Source organism: Equus przewalskii, chromosome 16 (genome assembly GCF_037783145.1).
Source record: "Equus przewalskii isolate Varuska chromosome 16, EquPr2, whole genome shotgun sequence".
Taxonomy (NCBI): Eukaryota; Metazoa; Chordata; class Mammalia; order Perissodactyla; family Equidae; genus Equus; species Equus przewalskii.
Genome location: NC_091846.1, coordinates 19191983 through 19211070, shown reverse-complemented (window position 1 = coordinate 19211070; position 19088 = coordinate 19191983). Strand labels below are relative to the sequence as shown.

The window sequence follows — 19088 nt, the reverse complement described above, 5'->3', positions numbered from 1 at the left end:
CCTTGGAGGTAACCTCATCCCACCCCTCTTTTTATTGGTAAGGAAACCAAGATATAGAAAAGCTTAGTGACCTACTGTCACATAGCTGATGGGTACGAGAGTCATTTTTTGCTCTGTAAACTGGTTATTTTAGTATCTTAAGATTTCTATTCTATTTGCTTATTTTAAATTAGGTTTCTCCTCTTATTGACTCATTGATTTACAATGGATTAAATTGTATTTCATTGGCAAGCCCTTTCTTGCAAGTTTGATGATGACTTCAGTGTTTTGTAATAGTACAAAGATTAGTCAATTCACACTCTAATAATTATTACTTTCAGTGATATACTTACATATTTCAACTTATAACATGGGTATAACTTTTAGCCCTCTCCTAGCCCCGGGTTATCAAGAGGAACATAGGAAATAAGTAATAAAAATTGTCACCACCTGTAAAGCTAACACTCGGACGTTGCTGTAAACCTCTCCTAAGGAAAGATTAGGCCAGAGGTGCGAATGTAAAGGAAGGATTTTAGGATGAAAATTTCATCCATCCTAAACACTCTTAACATTTAAATAGCACAGTGACTTGTACAAAGCAATTTTATATGTATCTTTGCACTGCTAACTCTAAATCTTGGGGAAGAGCTATTATTTTAATTTTCTTGACTGAAAAAAAACCAACCCTCTAAGAAATTGCAAGGAAGTTACTGGACCAGCACTTGAAGGCAAACCAAGCCGACCGCCCTTCCTCCTATGTTCTCTCTAACTGCGAGGAAAGTGGGATTCTGGATCTTTCGTCCTCTACCTTCATAGTTAGGGTGATCAATTCTCTAGCATAATTAGCAAGCAAGTTTCTGGGGACGCAAGGGAGGAACCAAAACAATATCTTTAAAAGGTATTTGATACCAAATCTATAGGGACTGTACTGAAAAGGGAGAACTATCGTGTCAGGGTGAGCAAGGCAGGCGCCTCTGGGCTTGGTCTCTCGCCACCTGATCTTAGATTCACCCTCAGGCATGGCGGAGCAGGTGGAGGTGGCATCGGCCGCGGCCATCCTTTGCAGCACAGTCTGTGGAGCTCCAGCATCCCACTGCGTCCTGTTTTCTGCAGCAGCAGCGTCCTGAATGAACAACTCTGGGTGTGAGAAAAGAACCCGTTAATTTAAAAGCAGCTAAAGTGTGACTAATCACCCCAAAGAGTTCTTAGGAAACCTGGAGGCAGTCCGTCAGCTGGCACATTCAAAAACAGAGGGATCACCACCCTCAGCCTCGTATAAAGTGCTGTGGACTGAACGTCTGAGCCCCACCCCCCAACTTCATAGGTTGAAACCTAATGCCTGGTACGACGGTATTGGGAGGTGAGGTCTCTGAGAGGTGCTTAGATCAGGAGAGCAGAGCCCTCATGAATGGGATTAGTGCCCTTATGGAAGAGGCCCCAGAGAGCTTCCTCACCCTTTCTGCTCTGTGAGGACATGCAAAAAGACGGAATCAGTCCCTCACCAGACACCACATCTGCCAGTACCGTGATCTTGGACTTTCCAGCCTCCAGAACTGTGAGGAATAAAGGTTTGTTGCTTATAAGCCACCCAGTTAATGGCATTTTGTTACAGCAGCCCAAATGGACTAAGACATGGATCATAATTTATAAGAGGAATTATAGACAGGTTTAAAATTGTTTTGCTTTTATTATTAATGTTTGATTGACTAGCTAATATATCTAAATGCTAAAGAAATATTAGTGACACAAATGGACAAATTTCTTAAGGCATTTATGAGTACTTTTACTTTAGTCAGTTTCCACAGAAATGCAGTCTGTTCCACTATATTTGTTTTGTTTTGTTTTTTTGGTGAGGAAGATTCACCCTGAGCTAACATCGGTGTCAGTCTTCCTCTATTTTGTATGTGGGGTGCCACCACAGCATGGCTTGATCTGAACCGGTGAACCCTGGGCCACCAAAGCAGAGTGCACAAATTTAACCACTACACCACTGGGCCAACCTCTTCATTATCTTAATTTTTAAAATAACTTGTGTTATCTTTTCCTTTATTTATTACTATGTTTCACTATAGGAAATTTAAAAATCAGATAGGTAGAAGAAGAAAATAAAACTCACCCATAATCCCACTGTCCAGAGACTATTAAAATTTCCAATTTTTCCCCCTGCATATAGTTTTTGCTTTGCTTTAAAACAAAAAATGGGCCACATAGTACACACTCTTTCATAACTTGCTTTTTTCAATTAGCAACATATATCCAGATTGTTAAATATTCTTCTAAACAACCATTTTAAAGCAAACATAATACATGTATTATAATTTAACTAATTCTTTTTCGCTGGATTCTTAGATTGCTAGAGATTTTTCACTATTATAAATAATACTGTAATGAACTCATTTGTAGCTAGATTTTTGTGGACATTTCTGATTACTTACTCTAGATAAGCTATTGAAAGTGGCAATTCTAGGAGCTAGTATTATTTGCTTCACCAAAGCTTTTCATTGTTAAAGTTGAATCTAGGAGCTGGCCCCATGGCCTAGTGGTTAAGTTCAGCGTGCTCTGCTTCAGCAGCCCAGGTTGGGTTCATGGGCGTGGACCTACACCACTTGGTAGCAGCCGTGCTGTGGTGGTGACCCACATACAAAATAGAGGAAGACTGGCACAGATCTTAGCCCAGGGTAAATCTTCCTCAGCGGAAAAAAAAAAAAAAAGAAAGAAAAGAAAAAAAGAATCTCCCAAAGAAAAAATCCTGTTGTGGTTTTGATTTAAACTGCCAAAAATCCATATATTTATTTGGAAAGAATATTTCCAATATATAACAGTGTTATTTCTCTCCATTTGTTCAAGTGGTGTTTAAATACCCCAGTAAAGTTTTACAGCTTTCTTCATATGCTCTGCACAGTTCTTGTAAAGTTTATTCCCAATTATATGTATATATGTGCATGTGCACACACACACACACACACACACACTTGCTGTTGTTACTGTAAATGAGATCTGAAGACCAACTGGGGGAAATATTTGCAATACTTATTACAGGCAAAGGTTTAATTTAAATGAGTCTTACAGAGAAAAAACAAACATGCCACTTTCAGTAGAAAAACGGATAAGGGACATGAGCTCATCCTCACAAGAGAAATATAGATGGTCAGTAAACATATGGAAAAATTGTTCAACCTGAATAATAATCACAGGAATGGGGTTTAAATTGAGACCATTTTCAGTATCAAACTCATGAAGGGCTTTTTTCCCTTTTTATCTAAAAAAAAGCAGCTACGTCTTTTGAGACCTACAACCCACTTTCTCATCTTCCCAGCAAACTTATGCAAACAGTAACCTTTGAATTCACTGAATTTTCACTGAAACTGCTATCACTAAGGCCATCCAGGGCTCCTGATGGCGAAATCCCATAAGCTGTTATTCACCCTCACTTGGCCTTTCTCTTCCAATTGATGCTGCCAACTCCTGCACCTCCTTCTAGAACTTTCTCCCCTTCTTTGGTTTTACTCTCTCTTGATTCTCCTAAAACTTGTCTAAACATTACTAGGGTCCTCCAAAGCTCCGTTTCCTTCTCACTCTAGGTATTTCCGGCCATCACCAAGGTGGAAATACCATGTATTACTAAGGAAGCCCTTAGATTGGCCCCAGGGCTTCGGTCTCACACTGCTAGCGCCTTCTGAACATCTCCAGCTGATGCTCATAAAGACCTAAATCTCAATATGTTCCAAATTTAGATCATTACATTATGTCCTCTGACCTCACTCTACATGACGTATATGCCTATTTGGTTGGTGACACCTTCATCCATTTGAATTAGAAAACTGGGAGAATCCTTGACCCTCTTCTCTTCCTCAGCCCCCACACTCAGTGGTTCACACTCAGGGTCTGTTCCCACTGCGCTGCTCTGGCCTGTGCACCTGTTCTTTCCCACCTGGGCTGTTCTCCTGCCTTCAGTCCTCCCCTCCATGCCATCAGTCCTCCCCTCCACGCCATCCTCCACACTGCGGCCAGCATGATCTTCCCCATCACAAACAGGAGTTAATTCCTTTCGGTCGAAAGTCATCACATGGGATAATTGCCAGGCTCCTTGGCACGCCAAGCTCTGTGGGAGCGGGCACCTCCCTGACTCTCCAGCCAGCTCGCACTCCAACAATGATTAGCGCTTCGCCTCAGAACATAGGTTTTGTGCCTCCTTTCTTTAGCTCATGACACTTCTGTGATGTTGAGGTCTCATTCGTCTTTGAGATCCCTACCACCCAGCACAGTCTGTGGCACAAGGGGGATTCTCAATAAGATGCCTGCTGAATTGAATAAAGATGTTTCCAGATGGAAATGAGGCAAAGTGTGTTATACCAGGAAGAGGAAACTAAGCCAAGCCAGGGTGTGTAAATGCTCACATAGCTACAGGGAAGAGGGGTGCTCCAGCAGGCTCTATGGATCCCATCATCCATGGAAGGGAAGAGGGGGTGCTGGGGCAGGAAATGTGGGTGACTACAGAATCAGGCCACTCAGTGTCAAATGTGATGACACTATGCAGAAGGGACTATATCCTGCAGGCATTATCAAAACAAAACATTTGAGAAGGACGATCAGATGACGAGAAAACTCTAGCAACCAATCATTTAGAGAATCATTTAGGAAGTACTAGGGAAAAGGAGGTCACAGGAGAATAAGGCAATTCAGAGGACAAGGGGAGGGAATAGTGTTTATTAAGCATCTAATATGTGCCAGGAATAGCATTTATTAAGCACCTAATATGTGCCAAATTTCACTTTAGTCTTCACAATAAGCCTGTGTGGCAAGTACTATTATCCCCCATTTCTAAGAGGAAACAGATTCAGAGAATTTAAGTAACTTGTGAAAGGTCACACAATCAGAAAGTGGCATCGCCAGCTGGGGTTCAAACTCCCATCTGTCTCCAAAGCCCATGCATTTCCTACTACACACACTGTTGAGAGAGGACAGGGTGCTAAACCAGTGGCAGAGGGAATGAAGGCGGAGGAAGACTCCAGAAACATCTCAGAGTAGAACCCACCCCAGGCATGCAGCAGGAACCGTCAGCCTGGTGATGGTGTTACCCAAAATAAAGGATCTCTGGGAATGGCAAGGAAGGGCTCAGAAGTTCAACTGTATACCTGCTGAGTCTGAGATGCTAGTGGGACCCGTCCGTGGAGCTTCCTAGCAGATACGGAGGAAAATGGGTGGGTGTGGAGCTGCTGGCTGGGAGAAGCTGAAGCTGAGGGAGCGGGTGAAACTGCCCAAGGAGACGGTATGGAGCAAGAGAGGAGGGCTGAGCCTCAGGGAGTACCCGCTGCGTTGGGTGGACGGGGCAGAGGAGGCAGGTCACTGCCCAGCTCAGGGATCGCAGAGCAGCGCAAGTGACAGTGGAATTGCAGAAGATGAGTGAGGAGAGAGTTCCAGACGGATTGCTAATAAAACGGTTCCTTCTCATCTACAGCTTTCAAGGGACACATACCTGCTTCTGGGCAACAGAGTTTTTCAAATGCTTTGTCTGTGTAATCTTCATGCTCCTTTACATATTTACATTCCTTAAACCTCAGGCCGTCCTCAAAGGTCAAAGTTTCATTTAGTATATCCATTGCCTAAAGCAAGTCCACAGTGTTTCATGAGAAATAAGCCATATTTTGCCAAAAAAAGTTTAAAAATTATTTTGCGTTCCCAGTAATTTACCAAGATATATTGGTAAGTATTCAATATTTGTTTATTAAACAAATCAGTAGAGTTTTAAAACTGGAACTATGTTGGAACAAGATAGAAACAGGAATGTTTTCATTTCTTCTCTGTGTCAATAGCGACAAGCACTGATCACATGGCAACTTAACTTTATCCAGACTTCCCACCTTCAGTATCATTCTTCTGCAGAACTCTCAAGGTCATCTGGTCCTTGCCCTGCTTTAAGCATACACCATTCCTAATCAGGTCCCTAAAACTGCTCCCAATACTCCATAATCAATCCTAAAATGATCACTCTGTTTCAAGCATACCAAAGCATAGAATAACAAAGGATGAACATCCTGGTAGATAAAACTTTTTTGGCTCCATTTTTTTAGCAGGCCAACTTCAGTGTCTCATTTCACAGAAACACCAACCCAGAAACAGATCTGCAGCTCTGGGACACTTAGAGACCTAATGGTTAAGCAGAGGTGAGCACTAGCCAACACCACTCTAATGAAGTCTTATGTAGCAAAACGTTAGTAAAAATCTGAAACATAGGCAGAGCAGAGGATTTTTAGGGCAGTGAAAATACTCTGTCTGATACTGTAATGATGGATACATGTTATTACACATTTGTCAAAACGCATAGAATATATAACACCAAGAGTGAACCCTAATGTAAACAATGGACTTTGGGTGATAATGATGTGTCAATGTAGGTTCATCAATTGTAACAAATGTCCCACTCTGGTGGGAGACATTGATGGCAGGGAAGGCTGTGCGGGGGGGGGGGGGGGGGGGGGGGGCAGGAGGCATATGAGAAATCTCTGTACCTTCTGTTCAATTTTGCCATGAATCTAAAACTGCTCTGAAACATGAAGTCTATTTAAAAAAAACAAAACAAAACTAGTCTTTTACCATACATTAAAAAAATCTCACAGAAATGTTAACATAAAAAAGTTTTAAGCTAATAAAGAACATGAAAGAAAGAAATTGAGGGGCCGGGCTGGTGGCGCAGCGGTTAAGTGCACACGTTCTGCTTGGGCAGCCCAGGGTTCGCCAGTTCGGATCCCGGGTGCAGACATGGCACCGCTTGGTTAGCCATGCTGTGGCAAGCATCACACATATAAAGTAGAGGAAGATGGGCATGGATGTTAGCTCAGAACCAGTCTTCCTCAGCAAAAAGAGGAGGATTGGCAGCAGATGTTAGCTCGGGGCTAATCTTCCTCAAAAAAAAAAAAAGAAAGAAAGAAATTGAATATCAGGTATGATATAGAAAATATGATGATATATGATATGATAAAATATATGTGATACATATACTTAACTCATACTTAACTTTTGGTAATTTAAAAGGCAAATTCAGAAAAAGTGAAATGGAAACATCAGTTAATTTTGATATCTGTTAGTAGGTCTGGTAAAAAGTGGGATTAAAAATGTTGAAATCAGATAACAAAATGAGGTTTGAATTTACTGTATTCATGTACTTATTGCTGTGTCAATGAGAGCCCAAATGCACAATTCAGATTTACCCAAAGACCAGTTATCAATAACTAATTAATAACAAGGTTATCAAGGTTATCAATAACTAATTAAGACCTGAAATAAATGTGCATGGTTTCAGGGCACCTGCTAAATTTTTTTAGGTAAGTATGTTAGTTGTTGACTATGTATTACGTCTTCTATTTTAACTTGGCTATGACAAAAGATAATGTTATGAGGAAAATAGCTCCTTTATAAAAGAAAAATAAATTAAGACAGAATAATCCATCTAAAAGAATAATCTCATTAAAAAAAGAATGGGAGGATAAAAGATATTTTTGTAAGACTCGTTTGAACACCAGAGCTCCTTCTAGAAAGATTTAAGAAAAGTCTCCCTACCCTCTATGGAAAAATTTCATGAAAGATGCTATTAAGACACTCATTTTCTCATACCTACTAATGTAAATATATACTTAATGGCATACCTCTTCCTCTTGGAGGATCTTTTCATCAGAAATACATTTGTCTAAATTAATTTCAAACTTTACCCCTTTCTAGAAGAAAGCAAGAAAAAAAATCTTAGTTTAGCAAACCAATAAAAATCTTAAAATTCCAACTCCCTATTTGATATTACAGATACTAAAAACCATTAGTACATCATCACAAAATAAGGCAATTGCATAAAATAGTGGGGGAAAATACTGTAGGCAACCCAGATCACAAAGTGTGGCCCCCCCAGCCAGCTTCTAATATGAAACCCAAAGGCAAAATGTTTATTACCTTAGCTTTATATTTTCGTTCCGGAATTTTACTTTCCTTTATGTTCTGAAGTCTAATTTGTTTCAAGTTTCTTTCAATATCCTGAAAGTTTAGAGAAAAATTAAAATCTAGCACTTAACATTGATCAAACAATTATATTTTCACAACCTCTGAATTCACAGCATGGTCTGCTTACATTATTTGATTTCTGGATTGGATCTGATGATTGATTTGAGAATAAAAACATGTCTTTAATGATAATTCACTAAAACTTTGCCACAGTGTCCAAAACTTGAAATATTAATATATCTAACACTGGCATTGCAATGGGTACAATTTTATGATGTGACAATGCTTATCACTCCAGTCCAGTCCAATACAACCTAATCTAACTCAAGAATGTAATTTTGACTACAGGATCCTTCCCTTAAGAGGCTTACGATCTTAGGAAAACAAGAAAAGTGCGTGGCTCACAATAGTAGAAAGGAAGGAGAGGGCACTAAAAATTGATGGGCAATTTCAAGGAGGAAGAAGAGAAGATTATAGAGGTAGATGACAAAATTTCAAAGGAACAAGTGGGAGTCACCTCTTTAAACGCTGATCTCTCTCAGGGTTCAGTCCTGGGCCCTCTGCCCGCCTCTTCCTCAACACCTGGCGGCGGTGGCGGAGAGGGGTGGGGGGGGTGGTCTCAGTAATCCCTATGCACTTAAATGCCATCTTTATGCAATGACTCTTAAATGCTATCTTCAGGTCTGATCCTTCCTCTCCTCTGAGCTCCAGACTCACATATTCAACTGCCTACTTAGCCTCACCTTCACTTTAATAGCCTTTCCACGAATTCATATGGAGCACCAGTGTGGGCCAGACACTGTCCTACACACTGGGTTAGTGCAGTAAACGCAACGGAAAGGTCCCCACAGACAGGGAACTTAAATTTACTGGAGTAAGACAGGTAACAAATGAGTTAAAATAATGACATAAGTTCAGAACTGTTAAGTGTTATAAAGGAAATCAAATAGGGTCATAGCATAGAAAATGAGTAGAGGATGAGCATAATGCAGGAAAAGCCCAGCTGGCACTTGATTTGAGCCCTGGAATGATGGTAGACCTTGGTACATGAAGGTCTGGGGAAAGCATGTTCCTCACAGAGGGAGTGGCAGGGCAAAGGCCCCGAGGCAGGCGTGCAATCTCAGCTCTTCTCCAACTCAGCATGTCCAAAGGGAACTCCTGATTGCTCCCACCACAAGCTTGCTCCCCACTCTTCCCCTTCTTAGTAAATGGAACTATCCCTTTCAAGCCAGAAACTTCTGAGTCTCTTTGGCCTATGTACATATTTGTATGCTCTCTTCTCTCCACCGTTTGACATTAGGTCTCCATCGTCTCTCCCTTGGAATCAATTGCTGCCTCTTCCGCAGCACCACAGCCTGTGTATGGACTTCCCATACAGCACGTGTCAGTCTGAAGCATTACTAGCTGTTTGCCCTGCAACCCTGGGAAGGGTGTTTTTCTGCCTTGCCATATTACAAACTCTGAAACAGGACTGTGCCTTATGTATCTAAACTTCTATTTGTGAGGCTGGTTGTCTGATTTGATTGTGTAGTCTGGTTGTCTCAACTGTATAAGAAGTGTCATATTGCTTGATTTTCCTTAAAATACAACTACCTTAGCCTCCTAAGTCCCATCCACCCCAGTGGGAGAAAATTCAACCTCAGTCCACTTTAGGTCTTCCTGGCGTCGTGTCATGTGAAGGTCCTGGGGTCTCTCACGAGACAAAACATTCAGGGAGGCCTTTCTGCCTTCACGCAACATCGGTTCCCCTCACCTGCCCTTAATCAAGGCCTCGTGGCACCTTGAAGATAAAGGTGCAAGGCCTCCCAGAAGGAAAAAAACCTCTCTTGAGAGCCATTTGATAATTCAGCTCTGCCCAGTTCCCACTCCCGCCAAAAATGTCATGTTGAAACGGAAGAGAAGTTAACCGTCAGGTTTCCTGACCAATGGTCTGAGACCCTGACTCAAAACGTCCAGAACGCTGGACTTTCATATGCGCACAACAGCAGTTCTCAAACTCGGCTGCCCACTAAAGCACCCAGCCAGCTTCTGAAAGCAGGGTGCCTGGGCCCCACCCAGACCGTCTGGGGCAGAGCCTAGGCATCTGAGTTTTTTAAATGTTTCCCACACGATTCTACTGCACAGTGAGGGGTAAGAACTGGTGGGCTAGGGCAAACTCCCTGGGAAACACTTCGCTGTCTGATAATGACCCTCACCTGCACAGGCGCTTCTGCCTCAGGTGCCTCTTGGTGGGCGGGCAGCTTACTCTTCTTCACCAAATAGGTTTTATGATTTATTTTTGAGTCCTCCTTTAACACAAATTATACACAGTCAACAAGATTGGTTCTGTGTCAGCTCTGAAGGCAGGCTTTATGAACCTCACAGGGTTGGAATGGGATCCAGTGAGGAAATGCTTTCCTCCCGCTGGAGGGCTGATGGGTGGGAGTGTCTAGATATAGCTCGCTCTCTCTGACTCTTTTTCCCTCTGGCTCCCCTGGTATTCCCCAAGTGCTTCTTCTGTGGACTCTCTAGAAATGTCTGCTATCCATCCTTCCGGACTCTGGTTTCCCATCGCAGACCTGCCTTAAAAATAAGGCTGATGATGGCACAGGGCCCCCCACCATTAACCAAACCTCTGCTCTGGGTAGAACCACCTCCAACCCGCCCCCTCCCAGTTCATCCGGTCCTCTGTCTGAACCTTTGTGTGGTTCTTTCAGAAAGCCCTCCTCCTTAGCTCTGCCTCTCCAAATTTTACTCTTCTTCTCTGACCCAGCTTAGGCGCCAACTCGCTTCTTCCATAAAAACCCTCCTCCTGCTCATCCTGCTCGTCTTCACTCCTATGCACCTCCAGGGCTTAACTACATTCAGTTTTATTTGATCATTGCTTCAGACACGTGTGTCTTATCTTCCCAACTATTTATGAGTAGAAGTGCATATGCTAGAAAGACTAGAGGTTTTAGAATCCGATATTTAGTCTGCCTTGTAATACCTCAGCAACTTTGGATGAGTTATTTCACTTCTCTGTTATGGGGAGTAAATGAAATAAAGCATGTAAAAGCTCTAGTTCAGAGGCTGGTACATACAATTGGATTGTGCCATATGCTCATTTCACCTATATTAATTCATTTATATGCACACGGGGTTGGGGAGACAGAGAGAAAGAGATCAATTTCAGCAATGTGGGTGGTTCTACTCAATGAGTGGGTAGCTCAAGTGCACTGAGAAGGGAGGCCAGTCTCAGTGCACACAGGCCTCTCATAGGGGGAGCCCTCCAGGTGTTTCTAGTGTTTAAATATCCGTGTGTTTTTCATATAACATGGGCTCTAAACACAGGCCAGCTGTATTTCATCTGGAGCTCTACTGAAAAAGCAGTGATCTGAGAGACTGAAGAATGAGTTTCCAGTGTAGTACCTTTAAGGGATTTTCAAGAATCATCTCAACTGCACTCAAATATTGCCTCATATAGACTTGAGAACCTTACCCCTGCATACCAGACTGTTCCAATATAGTTGGATTCCATAAGGCTGGTCCTTTGTCCTACCTTATGGGCATGAACTTATTTTCTGCATCTAATCAGTAGCTGCTCAGTCAACACTTATGGACTGATTCATGAGGAAGACAATCAACAAGTATTTTCAATACCAGCCCTTCCTAAGCGAGAATCCCAGATATCCTCATCATCTTGAGCAGTCTCAAGTAAACCACAGAAAAGCGAAGCCTCAATTAGACCTGACAGCTTTCCTATTAAAAAAAAAAATGTTTGCGTGATGAAACTTTCTTTTCTATGAGGAGATCCTTACTTTTAATGTCTACTCAATTTAGTTAGCTCTAAATCAATAGAACAATGCTCCCTTTAGGAGGATGAATTTATTTACCTCCGGTTCACTCCCTATCTTCTTTCTAATTTCCTTCATGTCATTGTGGTACTGTTGGCGTATTTCCTCTAACTGCTTCCAATATTCCTGGAAAGCAATTCCAACACAAAAATTTTAAATGTTTATGAACAACTTAACAAAAACAATCTCTATACAGCCTATGATTTTAAAAATGTGTGATATATAATAAGAATTAGAAAACCTGTCGCTCCTCAGGATGCTAATCTGCCTTACATTTTGGCTGTGACACTTTACTCCCTGCAAGTTATACAGTGGCTTGGGGTGATGGCACTTTTATAAATAACCTCAAATGCATGAATGACATACAATTACTTTATATATCCCATTTCTAATATAATTGTCTTATGGATTTTGTCCTCCCAAAAAAAGATATGTTGGAGTCCTACCTGCCAGTACCTCAGAATGTGACCTCATTTGGAGATAGGGTCACTGCAGATGTAATTAGTTAAGATGTGGTCATACTGGAGTAGAGTGGGCCCCTAATCCAATATGACTCATTTTGACTCAACTTTTAAGAAGATGACCATGTGAAGACAGAGACACACAGGGAGAACACCATGTGACGATGGCAGAGAATGGAGTTATACAGTGGCAAACTAAGAAATGCCAAAGATTGCTGACAAACCACAAGAAGCTAAGAGGAGGCAAAGGTTCCCTTACAGGTTTCCCAGAGAGCATGGCCCTGCCGACACCTTGATTTTGCACTTCTAGCCTCCAGAACTGAGAGACAATAAATTTCTGTCATTTTACTTTGTTAAGGCAGCCCTAGGAAACTAATACAAATTTCAAAAATGGTCATGAAGGACAACGACTTTGTCGATTCAAGGTGAAAAAGCTTATGAACCTGGCTCTGTTGCATTCTCTGAGAAGGTGCAATACCTATCTCTGTACCCCCAGCATGGGGCTTCATGAGAGGGTGTCCAACAAGGACCCGTGCAACAGGCTCTCTCAGGCGCTCTGTGCATACTAACAGCAACACCCTACTACAGCTCAGAGACAAGGACATGAGCACATTGGTAGCCCCAGGTCAGACTGTTTTCAACCTGTTCCTTCATTTCGTTTCTCCTGAACTGCAGCTCCTGGAATCTGGGCTCTTCTCCGTTACTTCTTAGAGTTTGTCTCTGGTTGTGATTTGGCTCAGCAGAAGATGGACGGAGGCCCTATTATTTGAATGAAATAATTTATAAAGCATACTTGCATTTTGGAAACATCTTCTGGTTTGACCTTGACCTTTTCCTTTAAACAAGAATTATATCACCCATCAAACGCAGTACTTGAGAGTTTTAGAGGGAGCAGTAGAATTTTCTTAATTTAAGTATGAAATATTAATAAAGAAAATTAATAAAACCATTTGCGTTGTTTATCCTAAGCAATCAATTTTATGCCACCATATGAGACACCTAGATCCATTTTCTGAACTGGTGGATTATAATTATGAAATTAAAGCTCTGTAAAAGCTCAGCAACCCCTGGACCATGAAATTAGATAGGGGAATAGAACTAGAACTATTGAGCAGTTGAAAATAAGAGTGATACAAATAGGATGCACATCCAGCCGCCCTCAGGCCCCAGATTTTGACACTATACCTAAGGGTAAAGATTAACTTTCATTTCATATAAAATAGTCACTTTAAAAAAAATCGTGTAGAATTCTAATACAATAGAATCAAAGAGCTGCCACATTGAAGGGGACCTTGAAGCTCATCTACTCCAAAACCATCATTTATGGAAAAGGAAATTGAGGCTCAGAGAAGTTGCGTGACCTGCCTAAGGTCATACAGCAAGAGTCAGTACCAGGGAAGAAACCAGGCTTCCAGACCCTGAACCAAGCCTATTCCCACTATGCTCCCTTAGCTAATAAAAATTAGGGAAGAGGACGAGATAGTCTTGATCATCTATGTGGAATGAACTTTAAGAATTCGTGAATATTTGTGAACAGAGGAACTATGAGGAAATTCCTGATTGCCTCTCATATTAGGTATTTTACTTACCAACTGCTTTTCCACTTTCAACTTATATTGCTGAGCTTCAAGTTTCCTCTGAAGGTATTCAGCAGGCCTTAGGAAATAACAATGTTCCGCTTGAGTGGAAATTTGGAATAGTCTTAGGTACCGACTTGATAAGCGGATTTTCAGTTTAGGAACGAGATTCACAATTCATTCTGTGGCTTGAGGTTCCAAGTCCAAAAGTAATTCAAAGTTACAGAATGCTTATATTGGAGAAGAACATCTTTGGACTCAAGAGGAAAGGGAGGTAGAGAGAACAGTAACAACTGGGGAGACAGGCGAGGATAAAACAAAAATATTCAGATCCACTGATTTTTCTTCAGGGTAGAGATCAGTCCTGCCATAGGCCATGGCATGTTGGAGGAAAAAGACGAACCCACACCTGGATCTTCTTAGGCGCTGTGTGAGTATCTAATCTATAGCCCTGTCACTCTCTCGTCATGTCTCTCACCATGTTTAAGGTATTTCTCCTCACAATTCTGGTCTAGCCACTTTCAGGTTTATACCTATGTTCTCTATATCTATCTTTTTTGCAGAATTTCCTGCCAAGAATTTCTGTAATTACTGATTGCTAAATAAAAACTTCCACACTTCAGATCATAGTACAAATTATGTGATAAAGTTTTTTTGGAATACCAGTAACTTCTAGGGCTTCAAAGACAGAATAGTCACTTCAGCAATGACTCCTCTAGGAGCATCATGATGGGCAGTCCCCAGCTTATGAAGAGTCAACTTAAGAAGTCAGTCATTTAGAAATATGCCAAAACAACAAGCTAGTTAAGATCTCTGGGCCTTGTTCCTCATCTGTAAAATGGGCCCAATACCATCTCACAGGAGTTGATATGAGGACTAGAAGAGATTATGTGTGGGCAGGTGCCTGGCCAGTGTCTAAGACAGAGAGAGTGTGTCAAATGAGGGCTAACGTGTCGCATTCATCTCTCTCAGAAACCTAACCAGAACCTGTAACAATATCTCCATGAGAAAAACTATTCAGTCACCCAGGGGCTGCTCAAAAGACACTCTCTCCCCATCTCTCTCTCTCTCTCTATATATATATATCCAACTCTGCACAGATTCCTCTTCCTCCAGGCAAGTATCAAGAGTGGATTCCCACGGAATCAGAGCTCTGATAGAGAGAAAAGTAGAACAATGAGGAGGGGGTTACCAGTCATCAGAGGGGCATCCTGGGATACAGTTGGATGGGGCTTTTGATGAGTAGCAGTGTACAAGGAAGAGAAAGAGCTTTCTATCACCTTATGTGAGAGTTTGGGAGATAAAATCATATATAATCAAAATAATTGATAGTTTGACAGCTCTCACCTTTAGACAAAGAGTAGAAGAAACATTTTCTTTTGTTTGTTTGTTTTTTTTGTGAGGAAGATTGGCCCTGAGCTAACAACTGTGTCAATTTTCCTCTATTTTGCATGTGGGACACCACCACAGCATGGCGTGATGAGCAGCGCATAGGTCTGCACCCAGGATCTGAAACTGCAAACCCCAGCCTGCCGAAGTGGAGTGCACCAACTTAACTACTACACCACCAGGCTAGCCCTGGAAGACACATTTTCCCAGTGGCTGAGAAAGGGGAAAGGAAATTTTGTGGCTGCACTTAGTTCATATGTAAAACGTATGTCACTCATTAGTTGAATCCTGTATGAGTATTACAGATTGAACTAATGGAACACACGTTTTGATGGTCATGGAGGTAATTAAAAATGTGTTATGAAGATGGATAAAACCATAAAGGTGCCCAGTATCTTTAAAAATACATCCACTTTTCCCATCACACGTTTCTGAAGAAATCATTCTTTTATCACTCTTTCTTATCTAATTTTCATTAGCTATCTGAAATCACCATCACAGTCTCTTGTATTTTTCTTTATTCATCCAAAATTTCAATAACAATAAATAACCAGAGTCACAAAAGTTAGCAAATTCCCAACCCTGAAAGAAAAATGTTACGGTAAAAGCCTTTTTTTAAAATGACTCTCAGGGGATGGACTATAATTAATTTTTGGGTGGTGAACATGACGTAATCTACACAGAATTCGAAGTATATTACGACGTACATCTAAAAGCAATATCATGTTATAATTCAATGTTACTGCAATTAAAAAAATAAAAATTAAAAAAAAAGTCAAAAAATAAAATGACTCTCAGCCTTAGGGCTTCAGGCATCAATTATTCCGGACAGAGGAACACTGACATTCGTGTGAAAAAAAACAACGGAAAATATTACAGATCTGCATAAATTTGTTATGGAGAAATTTTTTGAAAGTCTGCCATAATGAGCAGTTTATTATTTTCTTTCTAATACATCTGTCTTCTGAAAAATCCCAACAATATAAATGCTGAATGAAATATATTTTACTTTTCAGTGTCTCAAATGATAATTTGATTAGAATTCAATTAGTATTGATTAATATTAATAACCTCTTTGGCAAATGACACATATACAACTATTTTCATCAATCCCAGACAGTGGAATTTACTAGAAGGAAGAAAAAATATTAAAAATTCAAGAGTATGACTCTTTGCCCACAGTTAAACGGCTACATGAATGAGAAGATGACCTGCATCAGACTTGAGCTGAAACAGGGCCAAGGGAGCTGTGAGTCAAGTATTTAAAATGAAGTTTGGAAGTTCTTTCTGGATTATGTATTTTAGGAGAATTGAGAAGGATTTCAGAATAAAGAATATTGATATATCGAGATATTGTCAGAGAACCAAAGCTTAAGTTAGACTGTGACATTACCATTGATTTGGTGGTGGGCTGTGACTTTCTTCCTGGCTATAATTCTCCTCCACTCTGGTATTTTTTTGAGGAACATGGTGGTAATTTGGTTCCTGAGCTCTCTTTCTCAACAAGTCAAGCTGAGCATAATAAAAATCGTAATGTCCACACACTGCAGCGAGTTTGGGCCTTTCTACCCTTTTTATCTGAAGGATTAAAAAGAAGAGAGAAGATTTTTAAAAATACATAATACAGATCTATAGACATTGACAGTTTGCCGGTGACCATAGCTAAGACGAGGCATTAAAGGTATATTTTTGTTGTTTTTGCTCTAGACTTGTTTTCAGAGTAAAATAATCTTAGAATCCCCAAATTCTAGAATTGAAAAAGATCTTAGATGTCTAAGTACTACAGTATAGTAGTTTATAATTTTGCTAAGGTGTGGCTAAGAATTCATGGCTAGTGGGTCAAAAATACTTAGCCAGTGAGTATGCCTAGCCAACCCAAAATCTGAAACTAAATTCCATATATTGTTTTCTAATTTTCATAAACTTATTTACGCCTTACTGTACTTTGTGGGGGAATAAATAGTGTTCAACTCACAAATATGGAGATATGCAACATTTTTAGGTTCTGATAAATTGACTAAATACAAAACGCCATCATGACTTAAAGAAAAGAAGATGTTGAGTGACTCAGTCATTCTTCCCGGGTAAACACAAGGAATGTCATGTAACAGTTGTGACAGTCGTATTATCACCCCAAACTGCCTCTCACTAGCCACCCTTCCCAACCAGAACAGAAGGAGAGGAGGAAATCAGAAGCAAATGTTTGTCTTGGAGCTGAGCAGAAACCCACTGAGCCGGAAGACAAGAATCAGACCAAATTAACGTGTGAAAACCAGCCAAGACCCTGTTGCAAACTAGCAAAGTAGGGTCAATTTAACATTAATCCCTGACAACTTGGCCTACTTACAGTTGATAAAAAGAGAAAAACAAAGTCACAACATTGGAAAGACCTAGAACTGATAGTTGGAAATATGAATAATCAAACAAATGGTCAAAATGGAAATTTCCTTACTGTAAAGAAATAATATGCTATATTCTTTGTTCTTTTAATGCTATGTGTTTCATATATATATATTATATTGAACCATGTGGAGTTGTAGATATTTGACCATCTTTAACTTACAAAAATAGTACTTTCATATAGTTATATTTAAATATTAAAGTAAATGTATAAAATTTGGTTTATTAGTCTAAACATAAATTATATATTTATTTTTAAAATCTTTTAAAGCGTCACATAGTTTTCTTTCTTTTTTTTTTTCTGAGGAAGATTAGCCCTGAGCTAACATCTGCTGCCAATCCTGCTCTTTTTGCTGAGGAAGACTGGCCCTGAGCTAACATCCGTGCCCATCTTCCTCTACTTTATATGTGGGACGCCTGCCACAGCATGGCTTGTGCCAAGCAGTGCCATGTCCGCACCCAAGATCCGAACCGGAGGACCCCGGGCCGCCGAAGTGGAACATGCGAACTTAACCGCTGTGCCACCAGGCTGGCCCCAGTTTTCTTAGTTTTACAGTTTTACCTATATACAACCTAAAAGAAGGTACTTGTTAAAAAATGGTTAGAAATAGACAGATGTATTAGAAGAGATTCAACAGCTTTGGGATTTCTATAAATCCCCATCCAGTAGTGAGAACCTCAGAGGTGGTTCCTATGGAGACCCATTCATTTCACTGCATTAAGCAGAAGCCTTCAAAGGATTAGAAAAACGTCAATTTGTTCCCCTTACTTAATCCACTCCCAAATCTTTTAGGTGTTTTTTCTCTCCTACATGTCTGCTACAAAGTATTCTAAATCAAAAGATATTTTTTTAAAAAATTTCTTTAATAAAGTTAAACCACATTCTATCAAATGAAGGGCAATAATTTAACCAATAGTTTCAAAAATCTGTACACCAAGACATTTCTCTAACATGCCCACATTTCAAGTAAACACTTACTATACGTACTTCCAAACGGTCCTCTAATTATATATACCATGAGCCTTCTTTAAAAATACAATTCATTTAAAAGACAATAGCCATCTTACACCAGAAGCATTTTACTAGCATGAACTAAAGGATTCAACACTCCTCTGAAGTGGATTCAAATAACTAAGCATAAAGAATCTCTAGGAAAAGATCAATGATTATCTGATAAAACATTCTCAATTCTACATAACATGTCACAATTAAGACTATGAAATGGGTACCATGCTACTCACTTGTCCTCTAGAGAAAAACTTTGAAGAAATTAGAAGAATTTGAGTTATAAAAAGAAAACTAAAATTAATATACAGAATACTTAAAAGAAAATACAGCATTGTTTTAAAAAATGTAACACATGGAAGTTGCCCAATGAAGGATCACTTTAATGCTCATTACAGAATAATTTTATTTTAAGTACAAAACTAGTGGACTCCAAAGTAATGAGCTTGTACCCACGAACACGTGCAAGTAGGTC

General features: G+C 40.2%; 2 protein-coding genes across 16 annotated transcripts in view; one reads left to right on the top strand and one right to left on the bottom strand.

Moving 5' to 3' along the window:
* Positions 1-19088, bottom strand: part of NEK5 (NIMA related kinase 5) — a 62962-nt gene that overhangs the window by 16845 nt on the left and 27029 nt on the right. For 6 of the 14 annotated variants that reach the window (XR_011528048.1, XM_008539969.2, XM_008539970.2 and 3 more), the window contains 9 exons: positions 16601-16785; positions 13831-13897; positions 12884-13000; positions 11820-11906; positions 10161-10253; positions 7918-7998; positions 7623-7691; positions 5456-5582; positions 991-1116 (listed from right to left, as the gene is read on the bottom strand). Coding sequence is in view for 9 of the 14 variants with exons in the window: in XM_008539969.2 (XP_008538191.1) it covers positions 991-1116; positions 5456-5582; positions 7623-7691; positions 7918-7998; positions 10161-10253; positions 11820-11906; positions 12884-13000; positions 13831-13897; positions 16601-16785 (952 nt within the window). In the remaining 5 variants the exon portion in view is untranslated. Of the gene's footprint in view, positions 1-974; positions 1117-5455; positions 5583-7622; positions 7692-7917; positions 7999-10160; positions 10254-11819; positions 11907-12883; positions 13001-13830; positions 13898-16600; positions 16786-19088 lie in introns of all 14 variants that reach the window. The other 8 variants (XR_011528050.1, XR_011528049.1, XR_011528052.1 and 5 more) reach the window with 3 other exon arrangements.
* Positions 1-19088, top strand: part of ALG11 (ALG11 alpha-1,2-mannosyltransferase) — a 54670-nt gene that overhangs the window by 32459 nt on the left and 3123 nt on the right. The window contains exons 4-5 of one of the 2 annotated variants that reach the window (XR_011528053.1): positions 14169-14248; positions 15289-15995. The exons of the other annotated variant lie outside the window; for it this stretch is intronic. The gene's annotated coding sequence lies outside the window, so the exon portion shown is untranslated. Of the gene's footprint in view, positions 1-14168; positions 14249-15288; positions 15996-19088 lie in introns of those variants that run through there. 2 annotated transcript variants of the gene reach the window in all.